General features: G+C 40.4%; 1 protein-coding gene across 1 annotated transcript; it reads right to left on the bottom strand.

Annotated features, from left to right (window-relative positions):
- Positions 1–4,061: 4,061 nt before the first annotated feature.
- On the bottom strand, positions 4,062–20,047 carry SMPDL3A (sphingomyelin phosphodiesterase acid like 3A). Its single transcript, XM_083830646.1, has 8 exons — positions 19,805–20,047; positions 17,792–18,005; positions 17,106–17,250; positions 13,981–14,077; positions 11,076–11,254; positions 9,669–9,849; positions 7,620–7,744; positions 4,062–6,442 (listed from the first exon to the last, which is right to left on the bottom strand). The coding sequence occupies exons 1-8, from the start codon at positions 19,917–19,919 to the stop codon at positions 6,131–6,133; spliced, it is 1,368 nt and encodes a 455-aa protein (XP_083686772.1). The 5' UTR covers positions 19,920–20,047; the 3' UTR covers positions 4,062–6,130.
- Between the last annotated feature and the right edge of the window lie 429 nt (positions 20,048–20,476).

Genomic DNA, 20,476 nt, shown 5'->3' with positions numbered 1-20,476 from the left:
AGTGACTCAATTAAGGCTAGGTAAAATGCACGGTTCATTGCAATCATCAGCAACAACATCAGAATCTTTTAGTGGGATATTTTACCAAAGTCTCAAGTTTCAGCTGTTTTAAGAATGTTTTGTGTAGAAGGCAGTTTGCATAAGTGTAAAATATTCTAATATATGGGACATGTTCTGCCTGAAATGCCCCACAAAATAGGAAGGAGAAGTTGCCCAGAAAAGGCTTTTCGAAATGTCTAAAAATGGGTGCTTCCCATTTTACAAGGTATAAAGAAGCCAGAGCAGAATGCAAGACTTTTAAGGTACCATACCCATCTGGAAGAAGAGCTTTTCTCCATGTATTTTGAGCGACATAACTCCAGGCTTTTATCACCACCCCCACACAAAGGAAGATCCTGCTAGACTGAACACCGGTGATTTTGATAAGTTCATTGCTTATACAAGTGCCTACAGAAATTGCGACCCTTTAGCATCCACAGGCACGAGGCTAAGTTATCTTGTAAGTTATCACCAAATTCAGAAAGACGCAGTGCCCCACCTCCCCAGAAACACTGTATAAGGGTTGTCCACCTATAGTCAACAAACATCAAACCAGAAGACCCAAGAGCACAACTTCCAACTCTTTTCATTTGGTTTTGTATACTTATACTTTATACTTATATGTCATGTATTTATGTAACATAAATCAATGCTATATAGGCAAACATCCAGGGTAGCTTGAAAGATTCTCCCTGCATAATGCAGCAGCATAACTGTGTTATAACATTGCTCCGGTCTACAGAGGGAATTATTCCAGGAAAAGCACTATACTGATACAGCTGCTCTACTACTGTAACCTGAGCCTTCTTATTCAGCTTTAAGTATTACTGCATTATGTCACACAAATATTTTTAAGCATTTTTGGAAAATCCATTCCATTCCTGAATCTCCATTAAGATTATTCATTATTTTGTTAATTAATTCATAGCTTCATTCATTTCAGTGGTCCAAACTCAGTTTTTACCAGATGATCATCTGGCCCACAAGAACTCTCAGAAATCATAGATAATATAGGACAAAAAAGCTGCAGGAATGTATCCATTGGCATGTATTGTGTTGGACAGGCAAAATGTCAAACTATATAGCATGGGGGAGAACTTCCTGAGAATTACTTAACAGTTTTCAGTGGAAAATGCTACGTCAATATCACATTTTTTCATATGAATGTAATAGTTCTAATGCAAATTTTAATTTAGAAAGTTGTTCAGTTCCAGGGTGGAAGGAGAAAGCACACTCAGCACCATGACAGATGCAGAGCAAGTGCTTGAGGGGGAAGGTGGCAGGCTCAGGTGCAAATCTCAACTTTGCCTATCTCCCTTCCTAAAAACTTGGCAAGGTCTTGGTTTTATTCCAGGGGGACATATTGAAGTTTCAGGATGGGAAAATCCTCTTTTTGCCCAGCTCCGCATTTGAAATTTCTCCAGCTTAAATATTCCTGCTTTAAAATCAAAGACTTTTATAGGGTATAAGAACGATATGTCCAGTTTTTTTACCTGCTGCACACTAGAAGACATGATAGAGGAATATTTCAGTAGTTATCTACAACACATTTGACAGTTAGATTCAGATTACTAGATGGAAATACAGATAACAGAAGGATTTTTCCAGACAGTCTTTAAAAATAGCTCTACCGTTGAATGCAATGTAAGTTGCATGTGAAAATTGGCCACATTTATAAGCCTACGTTTAACATCACCAGTGCTCCTTTAACTGCTTCATTAAGTGCTTTGGACTTTTTTAGGGTTCACCACATTTCCAGTGGTTTGTTTTCAGCTTTTTTAAGTAATTCCCTCATTATGATTTTAGTCAGCCACCTACTGCATCCATCCTATCACTGTCCACTCTCCTAACACCTGCTAGGGCAGCTCTGAGCAACACATACAGCCTGTTCACAGGAATTAACAGGAATAAGTCATCCAGTAACACCGGAAATGTTAATTCTATAAATTATCTTTGCAACTCTCCCAACCGTCAGAAACTAATTAAAGATGTGTGATGGTTAACATTTTTGATGATTTTTTTTGTCTATGTGTTTTCTTTGAATTTCTACAGCTATATTTCACACGCAGTGTGAAAACAACATCCATATTATTATTTGAAGATCAGAAAATAACAAAACAGGGTAGAATTCCTAGGTAGAATGTTCCTCCATCAGAACAAGAAAGCTGGAGCTGACACATGACAAGTGAAATTACCTAGAGCAATGTTCTTTTTTGAAAGCTGTAGCATTAAACATATAAAAGCCAGTCTCCTGCTTTGGGAAAGTAAGTAAGGAATGCAGCTGGTCTTACTTAGACGGTTACAGTCCTTTTCTACACTGACACTGGCATAGTTCCTCTTGACCGTGCATGAGAGGGATTTCCTAGTGGTTTTATTCTTAGACAAATGTGACAACTCTCCTTGAGAAGTCTGTTTCTACAGAGGGAACTTACATGGCTGCTAAACTAGACACTGCTCCTTGAAGATGCTATGTGCTCATCAGCTGTCCGCACAGGAAATGGATCACGAGGGACTACATGTACCCAGTTATCTATTTCTGTCTGCAGACAACTTTAGTTCAACACCAGTTTTACTAACAGTATGTTCACTCATTGCCCACCTCCTCCAGTCATCTCTATTTCTTCAGGTTGACAAGTGAAGAACAGAAATGACGAGACACCACTCAGTGCCTCAATCTAAAGCAATTTAACGTTGACCTCAGGGTGCACTAAATAATAATTTTAGTTTGGATCAGGAGCACACATTTGGACCAAGTATACTGATCGTCCCCACTTACTGTGCTTTCATTCATGTTGCAGAACGCTCTTGGAGAGTGCTCTCTCAGATGCAATGCAGCTGTGAGGTGCACTTCAAGGGTTCATCTGATGTCCTCCAGTTGCAAATGAAACCTGCAGCAGTGGCATCAGCTTCTCAGCATCAACTCTGCTGTTAAAGTGCTCCTATTGGGCTGAACTACCTGTTAAGGTAGACATAAGTTCAGAGAGTGAACTCTAGGAGAGAATTAAAGCACAGAAACTAATGGGAAGAAGACACCATAGATCTTTTGTTTCTATCACATCCGTATCTACTTAGCTGAGCTGGCCTCTGCGGATCCCTTCTGTTAGCTCTTTATTCCCAGGAAGCGGGCTGAGACCTGCACCTGCCTCAGGATTCAGGATCCCCTTAAATGTCATTGCCTCTAGGAGACAGAAACAATTTAATATCCAGAAGAATTGTGCAGCATGGCAGCACTGCTACAGAAGAAATAACTAGAAGGTATATCCTAGAATATTTGAAAAATTTCTCTCCTTGTTAATATGTCCCAAGTTTAATTCTAGATAAACTCAAAGCTTTCATCTCCACTAGGTGGTGTGTTTTGTCTTTCTGTCACATGTGGCCTTACAAAAATTCCTCCGAATCCTTCATTCAAGACAGGGACACAAAATATGAAATGTGAAACAAGAGTCTGGCCTACAGAAGTTTTATCAGGCCATTCCTCTTTGGAGTTTAATTGTTATGACTCCTTCAAAAACAAACAAACAAACAAAAAAAAAACAACAAACTGATGTCAGGAAAGGATAACTTACCTCTAGAACATTCTTAGATCCATGGAGGAATGAAGTATGAACCTGAAACAAAAATATCACCCTCTATTTGTCCTTAACACAGGTGACATTTAAGTTCTTTGTGTGATTTTTTTTTTAATGTTTATTACAGTGTAACATTCTTAACAGCCCTTTGTTTTATGTCCAAATTACAAGATGATGCAGTTAAACATATTCCTGGATCTTTTTTGGCCAGTTCCATTTGCACTTGAATAAATATAGTTACGTATAAGAGAATTAGAGAATGCCAGGCTGCATAACTGGATGCCTCTTAGTAGATGGCCCCTAGCTAAATATATAACTCTTTAGGGGATATGTCCTTCTGGCTGAAACAAAAACAACTTCCTTGGCTGGTGCCATCCAGGACTTGGCTTCATCTAAAGTCCAGATAAAGTCAGCATTTATGTTTTTAAAACAAACAAACAAACAGATCATAGATTGCTATTAGACATTTGTAGGCATTTATTTTTTTTTTTTATGCTCACTAAATAATAACTACAGACATACACAGAGACAAGAAATAATGTAGGAAGCAAGAAGCCCAAGAACTCATCAACAGCATACCAGAGCTCTGTAACTAATCTGCTACATGGTTCAGTTCTCCTTAAGATTCAGCAATAAAAATATCCTTAGTGGGAGAATGTAACTAGGTAATTCTTATTGCACGTTTCCAGGATGGTTTGTAGGTATTAAGTTTAAACAGAAGTCAGAGAAAGCACAAAAACAAACCAGTAAGAGAGACAGTTGTTCAAAGCACAAAACTAAATTGAACAAAACCCATCTGGCAAATTGGAGCAAAGTCAGCTGTAATTGTCTATACGCTATCCACCCATAACTTTGTTTGCCCTTGGAGAAGTGACACTGGTAACACAGGCTTTTTTTAATGAACCAAACCATGAGAAAACCAAACAATAAACACATCCAACAAAGAGGGAATCATCAACATATACCACTGAAACTTTCTTGTACTTCCTCACAGTGACAGTCTGCATGGAACCCATGTTAACTCACACTATTTACATATCCAGATACATTCAAGATTAGCCAGAATAGATGTCTCTAAAGAGTTTACATGCCCATGTACCTTCTTTGAGAACAAAATTGAAAATACAGTACAACTACCTGTTATGCATCATTAACGGCATTTCTAAACACAGTTGCCACAGGAGGATTTTGTTTCTGAATGCAAATTTACCAAACCAGCCATTTCCTCTGCCGATGACTGATGCGTGACAAATCTGAAGTATCTGCATCTATAATTATGAACACTATAGACTTAGTGGAATATATGGGGACAGATTTTCCAAGTATTTCAAGATTGGATGGAAACAAAACCAGAAAATTCCTCAACAGCTACAATAAAGACTTTAATCTCATGAAAATAAACAGTTAGCAACTGGATTTGTCTCGTAACCACTGCCACAGCCTAATTACTCTGGAGTTATATTTTCTACAATAGAGTCTATATGATATTATATTGACCAAAGTTTCTAAAAGTATGACTCTTGATGAGACAGAAAAATAGTAACGATCATTCTTGATTGTATGCACTAGATAAATTATCCTCTTAATATATCATCACAGTCCCAAGAAGTGGTTTGTGCACTTGTAAATTGATACATGTGATAAGCTTTGCATTAAGTGCCCAAGTGCTCTATGAAACACAGAAACCTGAGAAACTCAAGAAATATAATGGTTAGTGCATGTTTGCCTGTATTGCACATTAGCTATGTCTAATTACTGATATTGATTAATTTAAACCTGATTTGTAGTGTGCTGCAAAATCTCATGCCAGCTGACTGCTTGACAGCAGCACCAATATACACAGGCCTATCACAGGAAAGAAGCACTTGGTGCTAGATAATCACATTCTGAAAGTACACTCAGGTGTACTGAGTATTTTCAAGTATTTTCAGGCTGGAGGTTTGTGATCCATTAAGTCACATTCATGCTGTTGTTAAAATATGCCCCTGAACAGAGGTGAATTTAAGAGGATAAGAGAGAAAAGGAAACTTGGCACAGGGACAGAAATGCCTAATACTGGCATCACATCAAAAAGGTAACTGCACTCCAGCCTCAGCAAACAGAGGTTCTGCAGACTTCACTTTGTAAATCGCAGCAGCAGATGGCTGAAATCCACCCCCATACAATTCTCATGCCTGGAATGGCATTGCCTACATTTATACACCCTGATAAGAAACTTGGATTTCCAAAGAACTGAGTAACTTCTTTTCTCATACATCCTGATGCCTGTTACAGGGGTGCACAGGACACTTGAAACAACAGCAAAATATCTGGCCACTATTACACAGCCAATAAACTTTTATTTAGATGTGGAAGGAAAATATGGTTAAAAGAAGAAAAATCTAGGAAGATTTATTACTCCCCTGAAATTCAGGCAAGTCCCACAGGTTCCCTGGCAGCATGTCAGCGCTTGAGCAAGAGGATGATCAGATTTTTTAAATCAAAGGCTCAAGTTAATATTGGCATACATTGCATTGGAGACTTCATCTCCACGTTGCTTCCTGATTGATACAATCTGTGTATGAGGAATAATCCAGATATTGGATTGCACATATTTGGCAGGTCTTGCACCCCTCTTCACAGACAATGGTTTTGTCATAACTGACAATGAAGTTATTGTAATACTGCTCAAACAGCTTGCTGCGTGGCACAGACAACTGCTTGGCCATTTCATATAAGCTTTCAGGCTTCAAGTCTTCAATACCATAAGCTTTAGTCAGGATGTATTCTAATTTCCAGTCCGATTCATTTTTCTTGTTGGCGTCTCTGAGGTCCAAGTAAAACTGCCAAAGATCCTACAGTTTGGAGAAAAAAAAAAAAAAGAAAAAATAGGCATGGCTGTATTGCTTTCTTCCCTGCTTCATTAAGTCTCTAGAGTGATATATTGATTAGGAAGCTGTCACTCCTCATTATTCACAAATGAATAGAAGGTCACGTCCCACCCCAAGAGCTGGGCTTACACCCAAAGCTGGTACTTGCAGTGTGGTAATGGTGGGGGGATGGGGAGAAGAAAAAGGAAACACAAAAGGCAGCAGAGGCACTGTTAGAAGTCTTTCCTATCCAAACTGTAAACCAAACTCCACTATGCTCGTGTCTGGCTTGAGTCTGGGGCAAAAGGGTAAAATCCAGAACTCTTTTCTGTGGACACTGCTTGAGGGGCAGAATGGACAGAAAAAGAACAGCCCAGGGAGAATTCAGAGGAAAGCGAGAGATGGAGATACAGGAATGAAAGCTGCACAGGAAAGAAGCAGACAACATTAGCACAGATCTCCAGAGGGAAACCCCAGTCTCAGTCAAGCCACAGGATGTGCTGTCACTGAACTCGGCAAGGTCAAGATTTTACTTTGAATTACTGAGAGAATGTCTGAGTTACTCGGAGCCAAAATTACCATACAGGATTCACTATATCTCCAAAAAAAACAAAGACTACAGAAGTATTCTAAGTTTTCTCCTTTAAAGAGTCTTTACAATTTCCTATTAAAAGTATAAACCCTATATAGGAAGCTGCATGATTATGAAAGGCATCACATGGCTAGAAGTGTGATTTTCTTCATCTGCTCTTCTATACCCTGTAGCAGTACTTCGTGCCTCCCAAAGCTCAGGCAATCACCAGCAAACAACACTGGTATGTAAACAAGCTAATAATAGCTGGTATGAACCTTCTTCACCATTGCAGAGCTGAACTCCCTGCAAACAGTTTCAGGATTATGCCCAGAAAAATTCTGACCATCTTTGATTCTACATCGTAGGAATGTTCAGAGAACAGGAAGCACTGGGTAGTCTTGCAGCCAGACAGACTGACCAAGTTCTCTTTCAGATTTCATCTTCTTTGCCCAAGAAGAAAAATAACAGTAAGCACCAAAGTTCCACCGATTACCAGAATACTACAAAGGCTGACATCTCACTGTAATTTTTAGTGACAGTGTATTTAAATATTTAAGTCCTAAACAATGCTTTAAAAGCCTTACTTACCAGCAAGCTATAATCGAGAAGATCGTATTGATAGAATCTGACACCCGGGTTATTGGACTCCATTTGCCATACATTCTTCACTGGGGTTACAGCAGGTGCCACAAACAAGGAATTTACTGGCTTTTCTGCAGGAAAAGGGAGCAGAGGAAACAGTTACCTTTCAATCATTTCTTTCTCAAACATATTTTTATGGAGAACCAACACAACAAGAACTAGAGCGAGAAGCTTAGGAACACCAGCAATTTTTTTACCCTGGATTAGTTACACCACTATGAATTCCTTTATCTCCATTCAATGGACCAAAATCTGTGTACCCACATTCCACTGCTTATCAGTGGAAGTTTATCTATACTGGAGGCTTCACACCAGTTCAACTATCCAAGTGCTAAATGGTCTTGCCTGCAGGTAAGGCCTCTGTACTTTGTATACTTCTACTGAAGAAATATCCAGAACTTTGAGTAGCTTTCCTCATGCTACACTTTACATGTTGCATTATGTATTTGTTCTTCATGTATTTATAATGTCATTAGAAACACCAGGGTATCATAAACTGACTCTGACTTCACTCATCTAGACCAGCCCAGAATCTAGTTAGTAAACACTGATCTGTACAGTAACTGAAACATGAGGACATACAGAAGTTTTAATAGGCAGAATATGCAGGTAAGAGTATTGAGAGGTTCTCTGTGTAACAAAAGAAACCCTAACCATTCCTTTCTCCAACAACATCATGGTGGTGAAATCACAAGGCCAGTCTCCACAAATGACAAGAAGATTTTAAAGCCTAGAAATCAGTAAATACTTCCAGAAGAGATAACACCGAGCTCTGTATCTCAGTATCCTGATGTTGGCTATAGTATTATATTTATCTTGAATTCTCTGAAATTTTGTCAAAAAGAAAAATGACATAAAGAGAGGACAGCCTAAAACTGTACAGATAAACACAAACTGTACCACGCTACGTGAAATTTCACTGTTTGGATTTTGTCAAAATATGCAAAATTATTAAAATACTCTGGAAGCAGTTACTTGCACATGGAAACTGTAATGAGAATGCATCAAGTTCTGTCTATTCTCAGTGAAATTTGCAGTAGAGGTGATGATTTCATGCACAAATGGGACAAGGTACAAAAACATGCATGTGTAAGACTGTTCTGAAAACCATTTGAGCGTATTAAAGGCCATTTCTTTCACTTGGGTTGGATTGATTTTGGACATTAATTCCATGTTAACGGTATGCAAGAAGGTAAGTCATTTAAAACTCTGGTATCCCAGTCCGCATTTTGGGCATTGCTTTTATGAGTTCATATAAAAACAAACACAGATAAGGAGCCAATTAATATTGGAATATTTTGTGTAAACCAAAGCAGTAGACTCCTCACTATGCTGTAGACACAAGTATTTAACTAGCTACTTGTTAGAGATCTTCTGCTAGAGATGTAAGAGTGCTTCATACAGAAATATCCACACTTAAAATTAAGGGATTTCAAAGCAATAAACAAACTTTTCAAACCTGGGTGCTTTTCTTGAAGGGAAATTAGCTGATCTAAGAGGTGCAACAAGCAGAGACTTTCATTCCCCTGCCTCCTGCTTACCCCTATCTTAATTAACTTTGAAGCAGCAGGGAACTCAGCAGAGAGGCACAGTAATGATGCAGGAAACACAAGAACACAGAGCATGTCTAGTTGGCCTGAGAACATTCCCTTTGACACATTACACAATAGCAACTGGCTAGTACAATTTGCCTGTGTCACTGAGAAAGTGGAGAGGAAAGAGTAGAAATTCTTGTCTAGGCATGAGCATTCATTAAAAATATAGGAAGCCTGCAGAGTCTCTTCAAACTTCAGAAAAAAAGTCTTCTTGCAAGGTTTTCTTTGGAAAAAATCTGCAAGTGTGTGAGGCTTGAACTTTTGTAGATAAATAGCAGAATATCACAATTTCATTTTTCAGTTATTTACAACACCGACTGACGGGTAACACCATGTAAGAAAACATTAATTTGCTTTTAATCAAAAAGGAAAAGATGAAGGATTCAATGAGCATCATTACCTTCTTCATCCAGGAGGACCATGATACTATCTCTATGTGTGTGGCCAAAAAACTGCCCAGCAATAACACTACTGTATTTGCGAAAAATCTTCACTAGTCTCTCATTGTAATACTCCCTGATAGCTGTAGTATTCCTTGCGTATGGCAAGTATCCTACTGGTACGTGTCCTATTATATACACCTAAGAAATTAGATAGAGAAAACACAATTAGCATCTTCCCTTGAAACTGATAGTTTTAGCTTTAACTTAGAAAAGGTTAACACAATTTTATTCTGATGCTATCTTTGAAATAACATTCTGAAAGCCAGAAATCACAGCAGTTTTATTATACAAAATACAATGAATAAGTATGTTTAAATTTATAATGACAAAAATAGTTTTTTCTTAGTGCATTCTTGAAGAAAGTTCTGCTAACTCTCTGCATGATTTTAGGGCAAAGAAAAATGTGTTCAATTGTTTCAAATGAAAATGTAAGTTAACTAGGGCAAGACTTATGATTTGGCACCTCAAGGGAATAGCAAAAAAGTTTGGTGTTAGAATATTATAGGGAATGGTCAGATATTCAGCATAAACATAGAAGAACTAATTACAATCTTTCTGTAAGTCTGTTGTTTAGACTGAGACTGGCTTCCAACGGAACAAGGAAGGGGAAGATCTCCTTTCCCCCCACTATAATATAATATTTAAAAAAACAACAACTGTTAACATGTTTCAAACTAAACACTTTTCCTGGTCAGCTGATGATCCAATCCCCACACAAATCAATAAACATGAGCAACAAGTTATAACCCCAATTCAAAACTGAGAATTATTAGGCAATTTATTATTATTATAGCACTCAAACTGAAGCTTGGTTAAGTTTTGTGGTTGTCAAAATCTTTTCTAATATCTAATTTTCATACTCAAAATTACATAACAATGTAAATGAAATACACTAACTTTTGTCTTAGACCATGGGTGCACATTTTAAAATTGAAGGCTTGAGTAAAAAGATTCAGAAACAAAAGTTAAAGTATTTTCCTTCTGGCTCCTATGGCATTTTACATTATAAGTGAGAAAAGGTATTTTACTGCATTATTTGAGAAAGAATATTCAATTACTGTATTAATTGTTGTAGTATGTACACAATGTGCACATTCAACAAAGAATTATTAATGCAAATGAAACTGTGATTTTTTCCATCTCTTTGGTAACATTAATATTATTCTAAAATCATATTTATATCACAGAATCATCTAGGTTGGAAGAGACCTCCAAGATCATCTAGTCCAACCTCTGACCTAACACTAACAAGTCCTCCACTAAACCGTATCACTAAGCTCTAAATCTAAACTTTTCTTCTTAGTTTCTTCTTTTCTTCAAAGTTTAAACTAATAATGCCAATGGGTTCTGTTCACAACCCCTACCTTTTCCTGCTTTTGTGAAGATGCTTCCAATATTCCCTCCAGCCAGGCCAACTGGTTGGCTGGGTCTGTGATATTCACAGTCACACTATTTGGGCTGTAATATAAGTTTGTGTTCAAACTGATTATCCTGAGTGGTTGAGAGCCAACGCTTGATTCAAACAGCTGTGTGTAGAAGCCACCTGTGAAAGTAAGACCAACATTATCTGAAAAAAGAAAGGCTTCAAAGCACAACTTTAGAATCAAAGTACAGACCAACAACATATTCAGTCTTCTTCTTTCTAATAAAATAGGATGTGTTTCATCAAGCTATGTATCACCTGATCATAACAGAACATCTTAAGAATCTGTTTTCAGGAATATTTTAGTAGGAAAAGTTGACACTGAATATTTTATGAATTCTTGCCTGTAATTGCCTTTGTTTTTGTTTCCATATGCAATTATCCAATTCACACACAAGAAGTGCCCTGTAACATTTCTACCACAGAGATGTAGTAATTGTTAGAAGTATACATTTCTTAAAACACTGCAAACACATAGGTTTGTCCAGGAAATAACTGTTTGAGTTTAGTAGCCTTGTACTTTGAAACTCATTTAGCTTTAGACTAGAACATAATTAAGAGCATGTCATACAGAACTTCAATGGGTGCAATTTCATAGTTCATGGACTTCACTGGAGCCGTGACAATAGAACTGTAACAATATACTTTAACGTAAGATCTGTTCCTTTGAGTTTTATTTTCCTATTAGAATTCCTACTTCCATTCTTACCCAGATGTCCTTCTTATTCAGGACACAAAACACAAATTAAAATTCCAAATCCCTAACGTCTGGAAATTGGGTTGAATTTTTCAGTCTTTTGCTAAAAAGAAAAATCATAATTAGCATATTCTTATTTTCCCAGTTTAGTAAGTTGGATACAAACATGATGTAATTAACAATACAATCACCAAGACTATGTACTACTATAATCTGAAGAAATATATGCCTATTCCATACAGTAATAAAAACAGAAACACCATGTCATCAATTACTGTACAACCAAATTTAACTCTTCTTGTGCATCATACATCTTTTTCTAGAAATGTACTTTTTATGAGGTCCTGAAGGCAATAAGATACTTTATGAGTATTGGTAAAAAGCCAATAAAACTGTCCATGTTACAAGAAGCAGTAATGACTATTGCAAAGGAGAACAAATGTACCCTGAAGACAAGCATTGATATTCAAAAAGCTAAGTAACTTCTTCCAGAAGAAGCATTTTTCTTCCAGAAGAAGCATTATTGTTAAGCTGCCATCCATCATATTTGATAAGTAGACGTCTTTCACTAGACGAGAGTCTAGTGAAGTTCCCACTGGCTGGAAGAGGGGAAAAATAAGCCTGATTTAAAAAAAAAAAAAAAAAAAAAAAAGGAAGACCCGGGGAACTACAGGCCAGTCAGTCTCACCTCTGTGCCTGGCAATGCGGGACAATGCCAAGCACAAATACAGGCTGGGCAGAGAATGGATTGAGAGCAGCCCTGAGGAGTAGAACCTGGGGGTGTTTAATGATAAGAAGCACAACATGCGCCAGCAATGTGTGCTTACAGCCCAGAAAGCCAACCATATCCGGGGCTGCATCAAAAGAAGCGTGGCCAGCAGATCAAGGGAAGTGATCTTCGCTTTCTACTCTGCTCTTGTGAGACCCTACCTGGAGCACTGCATTCAGCCCTGGGGCCCCCAGCACAAGAAGAACATGGATCTATTAGCACAAGTCCAGAGGAGGGCCAGAGAGATAACCAAAGGGCTGCAGCACCCCTCCTATCATAGAATCATAGAATCATTCCGGTTGGAAAAGAGCTCCAAGATCATCAAATCCAACCTTTAACCTAGTACTGAAGTCCACCACTAAACCACACTACTAAGTTCTCAATCTGCACGTTTCTTGAAGACCTCCAGGTTTGGCAATTCAACCACTTCCCTGGGCAACCTATTGCAATGCCACACAACTCTTTCAGTAAAGAAATTTACCCTAATACCCAACCTAAACCTCCCCTGGTGCAACTTGAGGCCATTTCCCCTCACCTTGTCTCCTGGTGCTTGAGAGAAGAGCCTGATCCCCACCTCGCTATGACCTGTACAATGAAGGTAATTGTACAGCGCGATAAGGTCTCACCTGAGACTCCTTTTCTCTAGAGACTAAACAACCCCAGTTCCCTCAGCCGCTTCTCATAAGACCTGTTTTCTAGACCCCTCATCAGCTTCGTTGCCCTTCTCTGGACAAGCTCCAGCACCCCGATGTCCTTCTTGAAGTAAGGGGTCCAAAACTGAACACAGTACTTGAGGTGTGGCCTCACCAGAGACGAGAACAGAGGGACAATGAGAGGAGAGACAGAGTGCAGAGGGACAACTAAGAGGACAGGTTGAGGGAGTTGGGGTTGCTCAGCCTGGCAAAGAAAAGGCTCCAGGGAGACCTTATAGTGGCCTTCCAGTGCCTAAAGGGGGCCTACAGGAAAGCTGGGGAGGGACTCTTTATCAGGGAGTGTGGTGATAGGACAAGGGGTAATGGCTTTAAACTAAAGGAGGGGAGATTTTGATCAGATGTAAAGACAAAATTATTCACTCAGAGGGTAGTGAGGCCTTGGCACAGGTTGCCCAGAGAAGCTGTGGATGCCCCATCCCTGGACGTGTTCAAGACCAGGCTGGATGGGGCTTTGGGCAGCCTGGTCTGGTGGGAGGTGTCCCTGCCCTTGGCAGGGTGGTTGGAACTGGGTGGTCTTTAAGGTCCCTTCCAACCCAAACCATTCTGTGATTCTAGATCATCCACTGTAACAATTCATTCTGTGAGAAAGCTAAACAAAAGGGACAAATCTATAGAATCATTAGTTCTCTAAGCCCTAGCTTTATGATGTATTACTGACATACTTTACCTCTTCTGAAGGTACTGATTGCTTCATCAGTTAGCCAAGGCTTCCAGAAATCTGCTACAGCATTGTAAACTTCACTGGTGGTTACAGGAAGCTGATCCTGTGAGACAGCAGAACTTGCCTAAGTCTTATCATTCAGACACACATACAAAAAAAAATTAATTTATCATCCCACTTGATTTCTGCCATAATACATAAGTGTAACTAGTAATCACCAGGTAGCACATCAGAAAGCAACAAAACTTCTCACCATGCAGTATTGCTGATCAGGAAGAAAATCCCAATCTTAGAACTGACAGCATTAACAATGTTAATGCATTGTTAAACTAATGCCAGAAACATTTCAAGCCTTAGGAGCACAGCTAAGTAGAAAACCATACATCCTGTAAAACTGTAAACCAAAGATTCACAGACTACCTTCTAAAAATACAGTCTCTTGGAGGAGAAGCTTGAACCCAAGTTTCTTATATAGCAGGTGAATTTTTCACACAACTTGGGATACATAGCTCCCTGAAATTCCACTAAAGCCCTCAGAAATATTTCAATGTGATTAATCAGTATTTCCACGATATCCTGTAGTTCTGATTTAAAATGTAGAAGAAAAGTTTTTTCAATGTTTTCACACACCAGCTCTAATAAGGACTGCAGCACTTTTCGGTCCGAGCCAAGCAATGCCCAAGTGCCACAGCCTGATTAGAGCCATGCTCCCATCTCACACTGACAAGGAGATTCCAGTTTGTCCTTGCCTTTCCTAAAATACCTGCTTCGATCTTTAATGCTAGGAAAAAAAAGAATCAGAGGTCAAAAAATAGGAACACTATTACAGTGCATGTTTTCTTAAACATAGAATTTGACCTTTTTAAGATGTTTGAAACCAAACTTACTTTATTAGAGGCTTAGGCACTAAGTCTCTGTCTAGATGTAGTGCAATCAGTAGTCTGTTCAGACATTTGTTGCTTGTAATGCACGGATATTGGTTACTAAGAAAGCTTTGAGTCATACCAGTTCAGCCAGAGTTAAGTCACTAAGACACAGCAAAGTCTGATCTCAGATAAGAGGCCATGTTATGGACTGAAGGTGATTTGGTCTTGGGCTCTAAAAGGCAAATCAGTGTTCTGTGAACATTTGGATCAGGCAGCAGTTAAGGCATTTGTTGTAAGCAGGGTCAAGAATGTGAAACAAAGTAAGACTATGCAGAAAGACCAAGGTCACAGTAAAAAAATCTAAAAGGTATCCCAGTGGTTGATTAACCTGAGTAGTATTTTTAATAGGCTCTGCAAGAAAAATCATCCAAGACCGTGAAATCATTATGATGGATAGGTCAGAATGCAATAGAAAGCAATAAAATTATTTGGCGCATAGTAAGCAAACAGCCTCCACAGCTGTGGAGGAACAGTGTGTAGGCCTCTGGAACAGCCTACGGAGTGTGGCTTGCTCCACATTACTTCCAGTCTATGGTACATATTGCCAAGCACGTCCACAAGAAAAAAAAAATGTCTTCAAGAGCAAAAAAATCCAACAACCTCATAGTGGGGAATTTCTGGTCCCATGGTCTTTTTCCAACAGTAACAGAAAAGTATGCCAGTTCTGTGCATTAGTGGAGTCTGCCATTTTGAAGCAAAGCACCGCAAAAATACTCGTGTGGTTTTGGACACAAAACTACAACAGTTACTCCAATAGGCAGCCTGCTTCAAAACGCTATTTGCTGTCCAGCTGCCCCTGCTGACCATCTTTTTTCTACCTTCAAACTTAATTTCACAAACAAAACTCATATTTGTCAAAAAAGTGTCACTACATTCAAATGTCAGTGTCTGCCATGTGGATTCGTATCTTTGTTATGGGGTTACTGTATACAGCTTTTTTCCTTTATACCACAGGAGACTGCTGAATGACAACTATTCTCTGCTAACTTTTGTTTTTTAATTAAAATAAAAATAATACAATGAGTTAAACTTCATCTGAGGTGGTATTTACCAAATCATCAGTAGTTTTTGGTGAACTAACTTTGTTTCCTGTGAATGCACATGACAAGCTCAAGCTATCCTAAAAGCTTAAGACCACAAAACTCTCCAGTCCCAGCTTGGTCTGGGCACTCACAGCTCCAAGCTATGCTACTTGCTTAGCTCTGATTTTCCTTCTCACGTTGCCCTCTTCCCTCTCCAATATCCCCTGATTTAGGAGTCACTAATTACAGGCAATGATACTACTATACCAAAGCCATCTACCATACCACATATCCCACGATAGGCCTAAATAACACAGAAGGCTGGAACAAAAGCCTTTATCAAATTGTTTTAGTTGACCTGCTCAACATCCCTTCCGATCCCCTCAGATCCAATGACAGAATTTGTTTCTCGGTCCTGTGCACTGCCAGATCACCTTGCAATATGCTTTAAAGGACAAATGAAGCAACTGTTTATTTTTGTGCTATGCCAAGAAAAATATTCACAGATCACTGACTGTAAAGAAGCACTGTCCTCAGCTGCAATGGCCCACATATCCAGTAAATAGTTAATGGGAATATTTCTAAATTTTGAATAAGGAAAGAAAGAAAGACACATTTTAATAGTAGTGGCAAAACTATGGGAACATTACAAAAGTTATTCCATCAGTGTGATAAAAACAAACAAACAAACAAAAAAACATTAATGTCCACAGGTAGACTTCCAGCTGGTCTTTCAGCATGCCTTGAACTTTACCACATGCTGCCAGATGCACTAAGGATGTTATCTCTGTTACGTTAAACTATTGCACACACACCCGACTTACACATATGTATGGCTTACATAGCAAGAAAAAGTGTGTATTGACACACTGATGAGACCTGGTGGTTCTAAGCCACAAGGAGACGAATGGTTAACAGTAAATCTGCGTTACCTCAGGCAACGTACAGATTTTACCTGACACCAACATTTGGTTGGGTAACTTAACACGTAGAAATGTACTTTGTATTTTTGATTGGAATTATTTATTTATCATTTGAAGTGCTAATCAGAGAACCCTGGGATACTGTTTCCAGATAACATTTATACAAATTTCACTGTTATTTTTTTTTCCCCACACTTGCCCTCTGAGGAGTTAGAAAGACACTCAACATGGTACCTAAAAAGATTTTGTATTTGTTTTACCTGTGGCCAGTAATCATGATTTCCCAAGGCTGGGAAAACCTGAAGATCTGGAAAGAAACTACGAATTGTAGAACTCATATTGCCAATGATGTTAATGACGAGCTTTGTCGAGAGTTCTTTCACTGGAACATGAGGAGGGCTATCTCTGAAAAAAGAGAAGGTTTTATTAACAAAGAGTTTAAGATTAGAAGTCATAAGCTATAATATAGCTTGATTCTAGATACATCTTACAGAACCCACTACCTAATATATTGTCAAAGGACATCTAAAAAGATATCCACTTTATATTTAATGACCTTAAGAAAAAAATACAGTGCCTCCCATGATAATTCATTCCAGTCAGTTATTCCTCTGACCTTTCCTTTTGCTTTCATTTTTCTACTTTCCACCCTCCCCGCAGCACGTTTATTAACTTGCACTAATAAAGTCATGTGGCACATGTCACAGTGAACAGTCCAACAAAACCCACAAATGGTTACAGGGATCAAAATCTCTTCCTGAGGCCTTATATACTCAATCTTCCACTTATTAGCTACTCAGACAAGTGGAGACTCTTTAAAAGTAGCATTTGTGAGATACTAAACTGAGGATGTGTTGGTGTGAATATAAACTTGTGAATTACTGCACTATATGCCTATCCAGCTGTTAAAAGCTTTAACTGTAGAGTGACTTAAACACTTACTTACCCAGTCCAAATCATGAAAGAAGCCTGCTGCTTTGAATCCTTCATGAATGTAAATGCTGACAAAATAAGTTGATAAGGAGAATCACACAAAAAGTCTCCAAAAGGGCCTGGGTTAGAGGCATTGGCTCCTTTGGAAGAAGAACAAACTTTGGTGCGATCAGGGGTAATGTGGTAAGTCGGATCTAAATGCAGATCAGATACATGCCAGAACTGTCCTGTTTACAGAAAATAAAGATTAAAGAAAATGCATTATTTCTGACCAGGCTTCTAAGAATCCCATTCCTTATATAGCCTGGGAAAAAAAAAATAATTAGCTGAATCTAAAGTTGAACAGGAATCCCTGACATTGACTTCAAAAAAGTGCAAGTATTTTACTTAAAAAATATATAGTAGTTCTGTGACTTTCTGATTACAACTTGCAAATGTGAACTGGATACACATGGATAACCCCATGCTTGCTCCATTTTTTTCTACTGCTGTTCCTCTTTGAAGTTTTGTAAAGGAGAATGAATTTAACAAATTGCTGATTATCCCGCCTGATAAGTGTGCATGAGTGGTGCATTCCTGATAAGACTACTTCACACAGTCTGCTTAGAAAAACTGAAAACAGAAGCAGAGGCATTGGTTTCAACAATTCAGCAGAAAAAAAAATGGAGGTTGGTAGGGGCTGGAATATGGAGCTCCTTTTCATTTATAGCAATCTGGAAATGGAAGAGCAGAGGAGGTGATAGAGGGACTTCTCCATTCTACCACCTGAAAAGAAAGGGAGTAACAATTTTAATTATTTTTCTACACCTTCCCTGGCTGGAGGCTGCTATAAAAGATAATGGTCTAGAAGGAAAGACACGAAACAGCATGTGTGCGGATTTCAAAGTGCTTCTCCCTAGCAGCCACAGCAGCAAAAAGACCGGGCTTCTTACCAAAGAGAGGTGTGTCAGCCTTAAATACTGAGTATTTTCTAGGCTGACACATTCTTAGTCACTTGTCAGTTAGCACCGCTCAGGAAAAAAACAAACACACTCAAAAGCACGGGAATATATTGAACAAGATGAATTAAGCTTGTATGAGACTAGCAGCCTTCAAGTTCCATGTAAAACATGAGCAATTTCTCTCTGTCAGTTTCAAAGCATTTGGAAAAGGCAAGTCTATCCGCGGCACTGGTTGTGAAAGTGGGACAGATATAAATTGATTTTCCCAAGGTCACATGCTCACTCAACAACAGAGCAGGCAACACACGGCTCGACCTTGTGGAGCTTTATTTCAGGAAGCAAAGCCCAGCAGCAATCTTTCAGATCTACAACGCTACGCCTTCTGCAAGCACAAGACGCGGAAACGCCTGAACGCTGCTGCGCGCTTGGTTTGAGACGTCTGTGCTCACAGGGACGGCAAATCCCGTGCAAACAATGTCAGGGCACTCACCTGTGGCTGTTACTGTGCCGGAAATCAGGCCAGGCAAAGCACGCTGCTGGCTGGCAGCACAGGCGCAGCACTCGTGTTTGCAGGGCACGCTGCAGGGCACCGCACGGCGGGCAGGGCACGGCTCACCTTACCTGACACCGGCTGGAGCGCGGCATACCCTGCTGACCGCCTGGAGACCCTGGTTAACCCCCACCTACCTGAACAGCACTGCATTCAGTTAGCTAAAAGTTACAGCTAGCTGGGACGTAAACCGGCAGCAGCCTATATTGGGGTAAAAACATGCAGGGAGGCGCCAGACGGGGCTTGCCCCTCGAGCCGGGGTACGCTGCGGGTTATGGGACCCGCAGCCAGGGCACCCGGCCCTGCCGGGGCTGGCAGGGGACCCCCGAGGCTGGCAGGAGACCCCCGGGGCTGGCAGGGGGCCCCCGGGGCTGGCAGGGGACCCCCGAGGCTGGCGGGGGTCTCCCCTCCCGGGGCTCCCCTCGGCCGGGCGGGCACCGCGGGCCGCCGCTGCCCCCTCGCCCGCCGCCCCTCCGCGGGGCCGGGCCCCCGCCGGCCCCCGCTCCGCCGCGGGGCCTGTCGGTGCCTCACTCACCCAGAGCCGAGCGGGGCCCCGAGCCGGCCGGCGCTGCCTCGGCCGCTCGCAGCGAGGAGCAGAGCAGCGCCAGGCCGAGGGCCAGGCGGGCGGCGCGTCCCCCCGGCGGCTCCATGTTGGCGGTGCCGGGAGGGCTCTGCCCGCCGACGGCTGCTCGCGGGACCGCCCCGGCCGGGAGGGGAGGAAAGGGGCGAGCCCGGGCAGCGTGAGGAGTTCTTGGCAGGCCTAGGGGAGGCCAGAGCAAGTCTAGGGTAGCTTTTGGAAGGAAGGTTCCTCACGGGAAAATGCTGAGTTATATTGTAAACACCAGCCCCACTGTTACACGTTACCATACAGGAGCTCATTGCTCAAGAATAGTTTCCTGTGGAGGACTCGGTGTCAGTTTTAGTAGCAAATTTGAGTAATTGTCATCAATCCCCAAGCTGCCCCTCCATGTCCACCTGCTGAGGGTGGTTTTCTGTTCGGATTTTCTTTCCAATGGCTTGCAAAGCCAGTTTTAGCGGAGCGTGAGGTCCCTTGTGTCAGTGTTTCCTTCACTTTCCCGCTCTCTCGTCTGAACAGTGCCACAGGCACTTCACGAATACCACACTTCTCCATTTTTTCTTACCCTTATGTACTTTGGCATTAATATTGTTCATCTTTAGAACAGGAAAGTACCTCACCAATAAGATT

This window comes from Anser anser (genome assembly GCF_964211835.1).
Source record: "Anser anser genome assembly, chromosome: 3".
In the NCBI taxonomy this organism is placed as follows: domain Eukaryota; kingdom Metazoa; phylum Chordata; class Aves; order Anseriformes; family Anatidae; genus Anser; species Anser anser.
Note: the sequence above shows the minus strand (reverse complement) of the source record. Positions and strands in the feature narration are given on the sequence as shown.